At 44.7% G+C, this 14,024-nt stretch overlaps 1 protein-coding gene across 19 annotated transcripts in view; it reads left to right on the forward strand.

Moving 5' to 3' along the window:
• The window catches only part of ANKS1B (ankyrin repeat and sterile alpha motif domain containing 1B), a gene marked incomplete at both ends in the record, with an annotated part of 1,149,683 nt that overhangs the window by 1,133,786 nt on the left and 1,873 nt on the right, over positions 1-14,024 (forward strand). For all 19 annotated transcript variants that reach the window (XM_081250042.1, XM_081250054.1, XM_081250053.1 and 16 more), the window contains one exon: positions 12,146-12,313. In XM_081250042.1, coding sequence (XP_081106168.1) covers positions 12,146-12,313 — 168 coding nt within the window. The remainder of the gene's footprint in view (positions 1-12,145; positions 12,314-14,024) is intronic.

Consider the following 14,024-nt stretch of genomic DNA (forward strand, 5'->3'; position numbering starts at 1 on the left):
GGCACAAAACACTGTCTTATCTAAAGTCAGATCTGGGTTTGAATCCTGGCTCTGCCCCTGACTAGCTGTGTGAACTTGGCCAAGTTAATCAATCTCACTATCATGAGTTTCTCACACATAAAATGGGGATGATAATTCCTCCTCTACAAGGTGGTTGTGAGGGTTAGATAATCCACATCAGGCCCTTAGCTGGTCTCTGGGGTGTAGTTAACAATGTCATGTGGTAGTTGCTGCTACCACTGCTTTATCATCTGTATGAGAGGAAGTAGAATGTAGTTCAAGTTGACAGGTGGTCCGATTTGGTGCAGGGATCAAACCTAGCATGGCTACAAGACTGGACTGACTGCATGTCCATAAGCTAATGTCCACATAGAACATTTTCCGCTGGGTTTGATAGAAATTGGACAGAAGAGTCAACTCTTTGCTCTGGAAGGAAGGAAGAACTGAGTATTCTAAAATTCAGCTGAGCAGATGCTAGAATTGACATCCAATACAAAAACTGACCAAATGGATGGCCAGCCCCACTAGTACATGGGGGTCAGCTGTGGAAACACCAGAAAACAGGGCCTGGATTTTGCCTGGAAAACAGTTCCCAACCCCCTCTGCCAAAGAAGGAAAAGGCAGGTGATGGATAAAGAATAAGATTATTTTGAGCTAGAAGATTTTCTCTTATTTTTAATGCTCAAAATGCAAAAGCTTATTATTTTTTATGATTGTAAAATTATTCGTCATTTGAATAAAGTTCAAAACATACAAAGAAGTATAAAGAAGAGAAAATTTGTCCACAATCTTAACACTTAGTGATAACCACTAGTAACGTTTTGATATAAACTGTTTTCTATGCACATAGACAGATACCATCTATGTACATATACATAATTTTTACTGAGTCTTTTAACCAGTTTTTTTAATGCCTCCATTTTCATTTTAAATGGCTGCCTAGTATCTCACTGTGTAGATCTATGTAGTATACTTAATCAGTTCCCTATTGGGGAAAATTTTTAAACTATGATGAATATTCTTGCAAATATGCCATTGAACCCTTGAGCCCAAAAGATTTTCAAACCAGGAGTTTCCAACACAGAAAAATCCTGGTGATGAGCCAATTAATATAAATTAATTACCTGGGTGCCCAGAGATTTCCCTAGGGGACAGATTGCCTAAAGTCTATGCTTCAGTTATTCTAATACCAAAATGATGAGTGTGCTGGGTACAGCCTCGGTGACTAGGATGCAGGAGAACAATGGGGGACACCTCTTTGTCTCATCATGAGCCCCCTCTCCCTGACATTATTCAGGGAGCACTTTCTGGACACCCGTTAGAAGCCAGGCACCAGGGACTCAGCCCCTGACACAAGGAAGTAGCTCAGTAAATATCCGTGGTGATTGATGTTCAACTGCCAGTCCTGACTGCCTTAAGAAGCTCACAGTAAATACAGGCTGGCCTACAGATCAATCTAGTTTGCATAGAAAAACAAGTTTGCATATCTGGATTACATTTAGAATCTATCCTTAAAATATGATGGTCCTGCAAATACCTCTAATGTAGCAATTCTTAATCCACAGATCAAAATCCCAGGGGGAGAAGGGAAGGGCTTTGGAGATTGTAATGTGCCCCCATTGAATTGAGATTCCCTGCCTCCACCCTAAAGAGCCTCCATTGGAGAGGGAGTGTTGCCTTTCCTCCCTCACATCACCCCTCATCATGGGAGGGGCAGGGCCACCAGCTGAGAATCCCTGTGCTAAGGGTTCACATCAAATCATAAAGAACACCCTCTGCCTGGAGACTGGTCCAGGCATGAGACCCTCACTGCAGCCAAAATGCATCTACCACCCAGGAGCTTCTGTATTTAATGTTTTTAAGTTTTGTTTTTTTTTTTAGCAGTTTGCAGAAGTCTTCTATTTTTTTTTATTGAAGTATAGTTGATTTACAATGTTGTGTTTCTGGTGTACAGAAAAGCGATTCAGTTATACATATTTTTTCATTATAGTTTATTACAGGATATTCAGTATAGTTCCCTGTGCTATACAGTAGGTCCTTGTTGTTTATCTGTTTTACATATAGTAGTGTGTATCTGTTAATCCCAAATTCCTAATTTATCCCTCCCCCTCCTTCCCCTTTTGGTGAGCATAAGTTTGTTTTCTTTGTGAGTCTGTTTCTGTTTTGTAAATAAGTTCATTTGTATCATATGAATCATATTCCACATGTAAGTGATATCATATGGTATTTGTCTTTCTCTGACTTCACATAGTATGATAAGCTGTAGGTCCATCCATGTTGCTGAAAATGGAATTATTTCATTCTTTTTTATGGCTGAGTAGTATTCCATTGTATATATAAACACCACATTTTCTTTATCCTTTCATCTACTGATGGACATTTAGGTTGCTTCCATGTCTTGGCTATTGTAAATAGTGCTGCTGTGGACATTGGGGTGCATGTATCTTTTCAAATTAGTTTTCTTCAGATATATGTGCAGCAGTGAGATTGCTGGATCACATAGTAACTCTGTTTTTAGTTTTTTAAGGCACCTCCATACTGTTTTCCATAGTGGCTGCACCAATTTGCATTCTCACCAACAGTGTAGGAGGGTTCCCTTTTCCCCACACCCTCTGCAGCATTTATTCTTTGTAGACTTTTAATGATAGCAATTCTGACCAGTTTGAGGTGGTAACCTCACGGTAGTTTTGATTTGCATTTCTCTAATAATTAGTGATGTTGAGCATCTTTTCACGTGCCTACTGGCCATCTGTATGTATTCTTTAAAGAAATGTCTATTTGGGTCTGCTGAAGTCTTTTTTTTCATTTATTTTTTTAATAGATCTTTATTGGAGTATAATTGCTTCACAATACTGTGCTAGTTTCTGTTGTATACCAAAGTGCATCAGCCATATGCATAGACATGTCCCCATATCCCCTCCCTCTTGAACCTCCCTCCCACCCTCCCTGTCCCACCCCTCTAGGTCATTGCAAAGCACCGGGCTGATCTCCCTGTGCTATGCGGCTGCTTCCTACTAGCTATCTATTGTACATTCCGTCGTGTATATATGTCAATGCTACTCTCATTTCACCACAGCTTCCCCCTCCCATCCCGTGTCCTCAAGTCCATTCTCTATGTCTACATCTTTATTCCTGCCCTGAAACTAGGTTCATCAGTACCTTTTTTTTTAGGTTGCATATATATGCGTTAGCATACAATATTTGCTTTTCTCTTTCTGACTTACTTCACTCTGTATGACAGACTTTAGGTCCATCCACCTCACTACAAATAACTCAATTTCATTTCTCTTTATGGCTGAGTAATATTCCATTGTATATATGTGCCACATCTTCTTTATCCATTCATGTCGATGGACATTTAGGTTGGTTCTATGTCCTAGCTATCGTAAATAGTGCTGCAATGAACATTGTGGTACATGACTCTTTTTGAATTATGGTTTTCTCAGGGTATATGCCCAGTAGTGGGATTGCTGGGTCGTATGGTAATTCTATTTTTAGTTTTTTAAGGAATCTTCGTACTGTTCTCCATAGTGGCTGTATCAATTTACATTCACACCAACAGTGCAAGAGGGTTCCCTTTTCACCACATACTTGCCAGCATTTATTCTTTCTAGAGTTTTTGATAATGGCCATTCTGACCAGCATGAGATGATACCTCATTATAGTTTTGATTTGCATTTCTCTAATAATTAGTGATGTTGAGTCTTTTTATCTTAAGTATAATTCTAAGGTACAGTGATCAAGAGCACAGCCTCTCAGAACACCTGGGTTCACATCCCAGCTCAGCCAGGTGCTGGCCTCATGAACAAGTTATTTAACCTTCCTGAGCTTAATTCTCTCACATGCAAAACACGGACGATAATGGCCCCACAGCTGTTTAATATGATAACTCCCACAGGGTTTCTGTTAGGATTAAATGAGATAGTCCATGTGCAACATGGCAAACAGTAAATAATAAATGTTGGCTGGTATTGTCATAAGGGTAAATGTTATTATGAATGATTCTCACAATAATCCAGTAAGGTGGATACTGCATGTGTTATTATTCCCATTTTAAAACAAACAAAAAATAACTGAGGGGCTTCCCTGGTGGCGCAGTGGTTGAGTGTCCGCCTGCCGATGCAGGGGACATGGGTTCGTGTCCCAGTCTGGGAAGATCCCACATGCCGTGGAGCGGCTAGGCCCGTGAGCCATGGCCGCTGAGCCTGCGCGTCTGGAGCCTGTGCTCCGCAATGGGAGAGGCCACAACAGTGAGAGGCCCACGTACCGCAAAAAATAAATAAATAAATAAAATAACTGAGGCTCAGAGCATACTCTTCCCAGTAACTGCCCCCCACGCCAGCCCTGAGGACACATGCACACAGGCTTCCTTCTTTCATTGGTGGTCTGTGTAAGGTAGAAAATACTCAATGTCAATTGCCATAATAAGTGTGGTCCCAAAAAGAGACTCACGCTGGAAAGGCCAAGGCAGGTATTTTCCAACAAGCTAGGAGGGGCAGAAGGAGCCAGGGTCAGAGACAACCAGGTTACAGCATTTGAGGGATGAGAGGTAGTGAACATAAAGCTAAATGAGTTTGGATTTATGCCCGAGCAAGGTAGCAACCAGAGATGAGAGTGTGGTCATGCCAACTTGAAAGGACATTCCAGCTCTGTGGTTTGGGCTAGCATGTGAAGGGACTCCTTAGTGCTTACCATGATGCTGTGACCAAAATGGGTCACAGACATCAGCCACCTTCCCCGAGGTCAGGGCTGGGAGTGGAGGCTCCAACCTCCTGTGACTATATACTGTTGCTGTTGTTGTTTTTAATTTTATTGAAGTATAGTTGATTAACAATGTTGTATTAATTTCTGCTGTACGGCAAAGTGATTCAGTTATACATACATATATTATTTTTCATATTTTTTTCCATTATGGTTTATCACAGGATATTGAATATAGTTCCCTGTGCTATACAGTAGGACCTTGTTGTTTATCCATTCTCTATATAATCATTTGCATCTGCTAAACCCAAATTCCCAATCCTTCCCTCCCCCACCCCCCTCCCCCTTGGCAACCACAAGTCTGTTCTCTATGTCTGTGAGTCTATTTCTGTTTCACAGATAGATTCCACATATAAATGATATATGATATTTTTCTCTTTCTTACTTACTTCATTTAGTATGATAATCTCTAGGTCCATCCATATTGCTGCAAATGGCATTATTCTTTTTTATGGCTGAGTAATATTCCTTTGTGTTGATGTATATATACCACATCTTCTTTATCCATTCATCTGTCAATGGACATTTAGGTTGTTTCCATGTCTTGGCTATTGTGAATAGTGCTACTATGAACATAGGGGTGCATATATCTTTTCGAATTATAGTTTTGTCTGGCTATATGCCCAGGAGTGGGGTTGCTGGATCATATTGTGTGGCAACTCTATTTTTAGGGGTTTTTTTAATTGAAGTATAATTGATTTACAATGTGTTAACTACTACTATACAACAAAGTGATTCAGTAATACATATACATACATACATATATATATATATATACACACACACACACACACACTTTTTTATATAGTTTTCCCTTATGGTTTATCATAGGATATTTTTAAAATATTTATTTAGTTATTTATTTTGGCTGTGCTGGGTCTTAGTTGCAGCACGCAGGACCTTTGCTGCAGCATGTGGGTTTCTTTTATTTATTTTAATATTATTTATTTGGTTGCACCAGGTCTTAGTTGCGGTAGGCAGGCTCCTTAATTGTGGCATGCATGCAGATCTCGTTCCCTGACCAGGTATCAAACCCGGGCCCCCTGCATTGAGAGCATGGAGCCTTACCCACTGGACCACCAAGGAAGTCCCTATCATAAAATACTGAATATAGTTCTCTGTGCTATACAGTAGGACCTTGTTGTTTATCCATTCTGTATGTTAAAGCTTATATCTACTAACTGTGACCTCCCATTCCATCCCTCCCCCAACCTCTTCCCCCTTGGCAACCACCAGTCTGTTTTCTATGTCTGTGATTCTGTTTCATAGATAGGTTCATTTGTGTCATATTTTAGATTCCACATTTAAGTGATACCATATGGTATTTGTCTTTCTCTTTCTGACTTAACTTCACTTAGTATGATCTCTAGGTTCATCCATGTTTCTCTACAAATGGGATTATTTCATTCCTTTTTATGGCCGAGTAGTATTCCATTGTATATATGTACCACATCTTTATCCATTCATCTGTCATTGGACATTTAGGTTGTTTCCATGTCTTGGCTATTGTGAATAGTGCTGCTGTGAACATTGGGGTGCATGTATCTTTTTGAATTATAGTTTTGTCCATATATATGCCCAGGAGTGGGACTGCTGGGTCATATGGTAGCTCTGTTTTTAGTTTCTTAAGGAGCCTCCATACTGTTCTCCATAGTGGCTGTACCAATTTACATTCCCACCAACAGTGTAGGAGGGTTCCCTTTTCTCCACACCCTCTCTAGCATTGTTATTTGTAGACTTTTTAAAGATGACCATTCTGACCTCTGTCGGGTGGTACCTCATTGTAGTTTTGATTTGCATTTCTTTAATAATTAGTGATTTTGAGCATCTTTCCACGTGCCTATTGGCCATCTGTATGTTGTCTTTGGAGAAATGTCTATTTAGGTGTTCCGTCCACTTTTCAATTGAGTTGTTTTTTGTTATTGAGTTGTATGAGAAGTTTGTATATTTTGGAAATTAAGCCCTTATTGGTCACATCATTTGCAAATATTTTCTCCCGGTCTGTAGGTTATCTTTTTGTTTTGTTTATGATTTCCTTTGCTGTGCAAAACCTTATAAGTTTGATTGCGTCCCATTTGTTTATCTTTGCTTTTATTTCTATCGCCTTGGGAGACTGACCTAAGAAAACATTGGTACAATTTATGTCAGAATGTTTTGCCTGTGTTCTCTTCTAGGAGTTTTATGGTGCCATGTCTTATATTTAAGTGTTTGTGTATAATGTGAGAGTGTGTTCTAATTTCATTGATTTTCATGCTGTTGTCCAACTTTCCCAACACTACTTGCTGAAGATACTGTCTTTTCCCCATTGTATATTCTTGCCTCCTTGAAGATTAATTGACCGTAGGTGTATGGGTTTATTTCTGGGCTCTCTATTCTGTTCATTGATCCATATGTCTGTTTTTGTGCCAGTACCACACCATTTTGATTACTGTAGCTTTGTAGTATTGCCTGAAGAGTTGGGAGGGTTATGCCTCCCATTTTGGCAATCCTGGGTCTTTTATGGTTCCATATAAATTTTAGGATTATTTGTTCTACTTCTGTGAAAAATGTCATGGGTAATTTGATAAGGATCACATTAAATCTGTAGATTGCTTTGGGCAGTATGGCCATTTTAACAAGATTAATTCTTCCAATCCAGGAGCATGGGATGTCTTTCCATTTCTTTGAATCATCTTCAATTTCGTTTATTAATGTTTTGTAGTTCTCAGCATATAAGTCACCTCCTTGGTGAGGTTTATAACTAAGTCCTCTTTTTTTTTTTTTTTTTTTTGCGGTATGCGGGCCTCTCACTGTTGTGGCCTCTCCCGTTGCGGAGCACAGGCTCTGGATGCGCAGGCTCAGCTGCCATGGCTCACAGGCCCAGCCGCCCCACGGCATGTGGGATCTTCCTGTACCGGGGCACAAACCCATGTCCCCTGCATCGGCAGGCAGACTCTCAACCACTGTGCCACCAGGGAAGCCCCCTAAGTCTTTTTTGATGCAACTTCAAGAGACTGTTTACATTCCCTTTCTGACATCTCACTGTTAGGGTAAAGAAATGCAACTGATTTCTGTGTGTTAATCCTGTATCCTGCTACCTTGCTGAATTTGTACTACTACTGTTCTAGTAGTTTTTGTGTGGAATCTTTAGGGTTTTCTATATATAGTATCATGTCATCTGCATATAAGGACAATTTTACCTCTTCCCTACCAATTTGGATACCTTTTATTTCTTTTTCTTGTCTGATTGCTGTGGCTAAGACTTCCAATACTATGTTGAATAGAAGTGGTGAGAGTGGGCATCCTTGTTCCAGATTTTAGCAGGAAGGCTTTCAGATTTTCACCACTGAATATTATATTGGCCATGGGTTTGTCATAAATAGCTTTTATTATGTTGAGATATGTTCCCTCTATACCCACTTTTGTAAGAGTTTTTATCATAAATGGATGTTTAATTTTATCAAATGCTTTTTCTGCATCTATTGAGATGACCATGTGGTTTTTACCTTTCCTTTTGTTGATGTGGTATATCACATTGATTGATTTGTGTATGTTGAACTCTCCTTGTGATCCTGGGATGAATCCACCTTGGTCATGGTGTATAATCTTTGTTTTGTTGGATTCAGTTTGCTAATTGTGACCAGCTCGCAGGCTGATGGTTCCTCTTCCACCACCTGAATGAGGGTCCAGCCAGCCTTCCTTAGCACTGCATGGTATTCCAGTTATCTATTGCTGCTTACTTAGCAAACCACCCCAAAACTTAGTGCTGTAAAACAACGTCTACTTTATCACGTTTACGATTCTGAGAGTCAGGAATCTGGGCAGAGCACGGCAGTGCTGCTCTTGTGCTCCACAGTATCTGGGGCCTCCACTAGGTGACTCAGATGACTGCAGATGCTGGGACGGCTTGACTGGGGCCATCTTTCTGGGGCCTTGGTCCTCTGTGTGGCATCTCCTGGAGCTTGAATGTCCAGTATCACTCCTTTGCTTCATATCTGGAGCCTGGGCTGGGGTGACTGCAACTGCTGTTTCTCTCCAGGCAGCCTCTTCCCCTGGCCAGCTTGGACATACTCACAACATGGTGATCTCAGGGAGGTCAGACTTTTTATATGTGGCTGGTTTCCCTCAGAGGGAATGTTCCATGAGGCCAAGGTGGAAGCTGAGAGACCTCTCACAGTGTAATCTCAGAAGTCCCAGCATGTCACTTCTGCACATTCTGTTAGTTAAGAAAGTCAGTATAACCACTCCAGATTCAAGGAGGTGGAGGAGCAGACTAGCCCTCTCAACAGCCCCTCTCACACCATGGCGTGAAGCAAGGGGAAGAGTGATGGCTGCCACCTTGGAGACAAGCTACCCACACGGAGGGTAAGAACAGAGACTTTTTTGTTTGAAGTATAGTTGATGTACAGTGCTTCAGGATTTCAGCACAGTGATTCAGTTTCTATATATGTGTGTGTGTGTGTATGTGTATATATATGTATATGTATATTTGGTTCGAGTATAATGTTTAATGTAAATAATACAGTGGATTGGCAGAGTTGATACAAAGTTAAGAGATTCACTTCTGGTCAGTAAGTTAACAACCTAGGCACCAGCCTATGTATATATAATACACACACACACACACACACACATATATAATGTTCTTTTTCAGATTCTTTTCCATTATAGGTTATTACAAGATGTTGAATATAGTTCCCTGTGCTACACAGTAGAATCTTGTTCTGCTGTCTTATCTATAGTAGTGTGTATCTGCTAATCTCAAACTCCTAATTTATCCCTCCCCCCCCACCGCCTTTGGTGTGCCTACTGTGTGCCAGGCACAGTCTCGGGCCCTGGCCTCCCACAGTTGTGAAGACCATGATACATTGTAACCAGAAACTAAGTGGGCTTTCAGGCTTTCTGAGCAGCGTCCCTGGCTCTTCAGTGCCAGGCAGCATCTCTGGGATCAGCAAGCCTGGCTCAAAGGAGGAAGCAAGGGCTTGTCACCTAAGCCTCTCTGATCAGATTACGGTAACATTTTTAGCCCTTTCCTATAGTGTCTTCTGCTCTCACAGTAACTCTCCTCCCATTTTAAGTAGTGGGGATATTACTAAGGAGAGGCTGGAGAAGTGAACCCACCTTCCCATTCAAACGTGTGTCCTCAGGTCCCATCTGATGAGGATCTGTGCCCTCAAGGGCCCTGGTACTCTGGTAGCACAGGACTCCGCGTGCAAAGCCCCATCAGCAACCAGCTGCTCCTTGTGGGCTGTCACTGGCATCCAGAATTGAAGCCTCAAACACCGAGGTGGCAGAAAGTGTAGGAAAGGTAACAATGTCCAACTCTTTACAGATCATAAAAGAACTCTTAAAATGCAGCATTCTACATGAAACGAAAAGCAAGACGTCATGGAGAAAGAATGCAAGCCAAACTAGGAAAAGCTGCTTGGCAGGAAACCTCACAGTCTGGTCTGGTCTCTGTGTCTTATCTCAACGATTTCCTAACACCAGGAACTTCTTTACAATGAAAGGAGGGCAGAGCTTCTAACCCCGAAGCTTCCAAAAACCTTTAGCCTTCTCATCAAAATCTTGTGAAAATCTCACCTGCTCAAATGAGCATCTTTGGCTTTCATCTGAAGACACTGGAACTTTAAGTAAATCTCACTTTCAGGAACTTGTTTCTAGGTTAACGATAAAGGAATTCACACTCATTAAGCACCTTTGTTCCGGCATCAGAAAGCAACATGTTACAGAACCGCTGCATCTGCCATCTTTCCCTTAGTCCAGTTGCCCACCCAGAGCATGAATATCTGCTACGTGTCCCTGACAGATAGACAGCCACTATCTCCACAGCACCTGTGGACAAGAGTCCGGACTTCATGGGGACAGCCAAAGCCCCAGGTCCCCTTTCCAGGGGACCCATTGCACACCAGGAAATGGGCAACACTGGTGGTGACGCGAGTGCCAGGCGTAGGCACTGAGGGTTCAGCCCTGCTGGTGCAGCCACGGCTGGAGCTGTCCGCCAGCCCTCCACTGTCACTTGTCCGTGCGTTACTAATTTCCTAGTCTGATGCATGCTTGGAGGCAAACTCGGGCCCCGAGCTCCTTGCAGGAAGTTCTCAGCTGGCTTTGCAAGGCTGGGTCTCCAGTAAGCACACGTCTGTCTTGAGGGGCCACGGCTTCTTAACAAGTAGCTCAGAGGAGAAGACACATCCTCTGTCAGACCAGTTCTCACACTCAGAGGCATTTCCCCTCGGGCTTGGGCCTAAACCCTGGCAGTCCGGTGTAGATCTGAAATCTGGTCCATCTGGCGACCTGTGGGCCTCTTCCACCCGAGCCCTGACAGCCATGCCGTGTCTCCCTCCATCTTCGTCAAGTGAGAATGGTCCTCAGCGGATCTCCCCAGAATCATGGGAATCAAGATGTTCTGTGTGCTTGACTGGGGCGGAAGGAGCAGGGGTGCAACATCAGCAAAAGCAATTTCTGTGGTTTTGAGGAAAAAAACCACATAGACTTTCTAGGGGCGCTCGTGAGCATGGAAACTTGGGACAGACCACGCCGGCTCTCAGCTGGTGCAGTGGTTGTAAGAAAGCTCTCTGTGACCCACAGGCATCCAGCTCTTTGATGCGCTGTGACCTCAGGGTCTTGTCGAGATCCTGCTTCTGTGGGGTCAGACAATGTCCTGTTTTCTCAGAGCAGACAGGGTGGGACTGTGCTCAGAAGAGAAGGCAGAAATGAAGTACGAATCTGGAGACGAGAAGCTAGACGTCCTGAGGGGAGTGATTGAAGGTCCAAAGGAAAGAACTTCTCTCCCAGACACTGCTTGGCATGGCATTCGAGCCTGACAGGATCTCCTGTCTCTTGCTGATTTGATGATAAAATATGGAGTGGACCCACAGGGAGAGCAACGCCTCAAGAAATAGATGGATAATTGGCTCTGTTTGCATGCTCGCTGCTGTGAGTGTGAGACGCCACACCAGCATGACTAATGCCTCTCCCCTCTGCCTAAATTAGATTTTGATTATATCTCAGAGATGTTCACTGAATCACAGATGCTGGAGGTAAAAAGACCCCAGCTTCTCAGGAACACCTCCTGTGGAGTGTGTGGGATCCTCCTCCCAGGCTGAGGGACCCCTTCCCTTCCGAGACCTGGGAGCAAAGCAGCCACCCCAGATGGAGCGGGCTCCAGGGTCCCGGTGCAGGCTCCTTAGGTGGCTGTAAGCAAGTGCATCGTGTCAGTGACTGATGCCTCGTACAGACCCTAAATTGGACCCAGAGTGTCCTGTTTGTCAGCTTTCCCCTGGCTCTCTGCCACATCAGGTGGAGCAGTTCAGGGTCCTTGCCGGCTCACCCCCTCGGTGTTCCTCAGCCACTCTGTTCTGATCTGGAAGATGCTGTCGTAAATGCTTTCTCATTTCTCTTGCAGAATTTAGCCTACGAGATCATCCTAACGCTGGGACAGGCATTTGAAGTTGCTTACCAGCTCGCGCTGCAAGCCAGGAAAGGGGGGCATTCCTCCACGCTTCCAGAAAGCTTTGAAAACAAGCCCTCCAAGCCCATCCCCAAGCCCCGAGTCAGCATTCGCAAGTCGGTGGTAAGTAGAAAAGACACAGATGTTCTGAAAACCTTGAACTGGAAGAGAGGGATCCTTGGTGCCGTGGGGGCTGGTGGGAATCCAGGGCCTGCCATTCTTGTCCTTCCCTCGGCCTCCTCCTGGCATGTGTCTGTGCTCCTCTCAGCCCGGTTCCTGCAAAGTCTTGAGGACCATCTGCCTGAACTTGGAGGCTCCCAAGAAAATTCCACTTCTTTTGTCCCTTGCAGCAGCCTGTGAGGGGACTGGGTGCTGCTGGCCTCCGGGGGGAGTCTTTCCTCAAGGTCCGGGTGATCATGGGAAAAAGGATCCCTGAGGCCCCGGCTGCCACCCCTCTAGGGGTCAAGCCGCTGGGCAGCAGAGAGGGTGGCAGAGGCTCACGGGGAGGGCATCCCTGGTACCCAGCTAGAGGAGGCTGCAGGCGCAGGCTGTACGCGGGCCTGACAAGGAGGCCTAGGCGCAGGCTTCCTGCAGAGCGGGGACTGTTCAGAAGGTACCGCCCCTCCTCCCCGGCATCTGCCTCCCTCCAGAAATTTCCCCCCTTCCCTCCCACACGCTCTGCACACATCCTGTCCTAACAGACTTTCATGACTTCAAAGCGGCCTCCTCTGGTGGTAGCAATACCCAGAAGCTGGAAGCCTCCCGTCTGGTTTCTGCTGCCGTATGGCATCCTAGAAACTCTGGGACTCAGGGCAGCAGGCACCCTCAGAGGCACCACTCAGCCCACATATCCTTCCGCCTGTGACTCCCTCCTCCCCACCGAGCCCTGTCCCCAGAGTCGTGGGGAATTGTAGGGTTTTTAATGTTTGCAGAGGCACCACCCTTTGTGACCATGTGGCTTCTCGTTCACTATCTTCTCTTTGGCCGCTACTCCTGTCTCCATTCTCGGCAACTTCAACATCCATGGGGATGATCCTCCCAGCGTCTGGCCCCTGTGCTCCTTGACACCTCACCTCTCAGACCTCTTCCCCCACCTCACCGTTCACTCCCACGCTCACCCCTCAGTGCTGATCATCACCAGTAACTGCACGCGTCCTCTGACTTTCCTTCTGACCCACCTCAGCCCCTCCCGGCCCCGCTGTCTTCCAATCCTGAAGCACTCCCAGAACGGCAGACTTACAGGTTCAATTGCTCCCTCATTTCTCCTTCGAGGCTTAACACACATCTGAAACTTAGTGTGTACAGAACAGAATTCTTGATCTCTCCGCAAAGCTGCTTCTCTGTCTCTCCCAGCTCAGTAAACGGCATAACCATTCACCATGTTGCTCAAGCCATAAATCTAGAAGACACCCTTGATTTCTGTCTTCCTCTCACCTGTGTCCATCCCACAAGCAGATTCCATCCGTTCAGCCGCTAAAACATCTCTCAGATCCGTCCACTCCTCTCCCATTTCCTCTGTCACTCTTCCCATCCAAGCCATCACCACCAGTAACCTCCAAAATACTCCCATACATCTCCTAAGCACTCCCCTCCTCTGTCGGGCAACCAGGGTGACCTTCTTAAAACACAGATCAGAGCATGGTACCACTGCCCCAATTTCCCACCACACTCCTGACACTCAGGCCTTCCTCTTCCTGGAAACAAACAAAGCTCACTCCCACCTAAGGCCTCTGTGCTCCCTGTTCCCTCCACCTGGCTTTGTCTCCCCCTTGTTTCTGCACGGCTGAGTCTGGCTTGTCATCCAGGGCCCAGCTACACAAAGAGGCTTCTCCTG

The sequence above is a fragment of the Mesoplodon bidens genome (assembly GCF_964165515.1).
Source record: "Mesoplodon bidens genome assembly, chromosome: 11".
NCBI lineage: Eukaryota > Metazoa > Chordata > Mammalia > Artiodactyla > Ziphiidae > Mesoplodon > Mesoplodon bidens.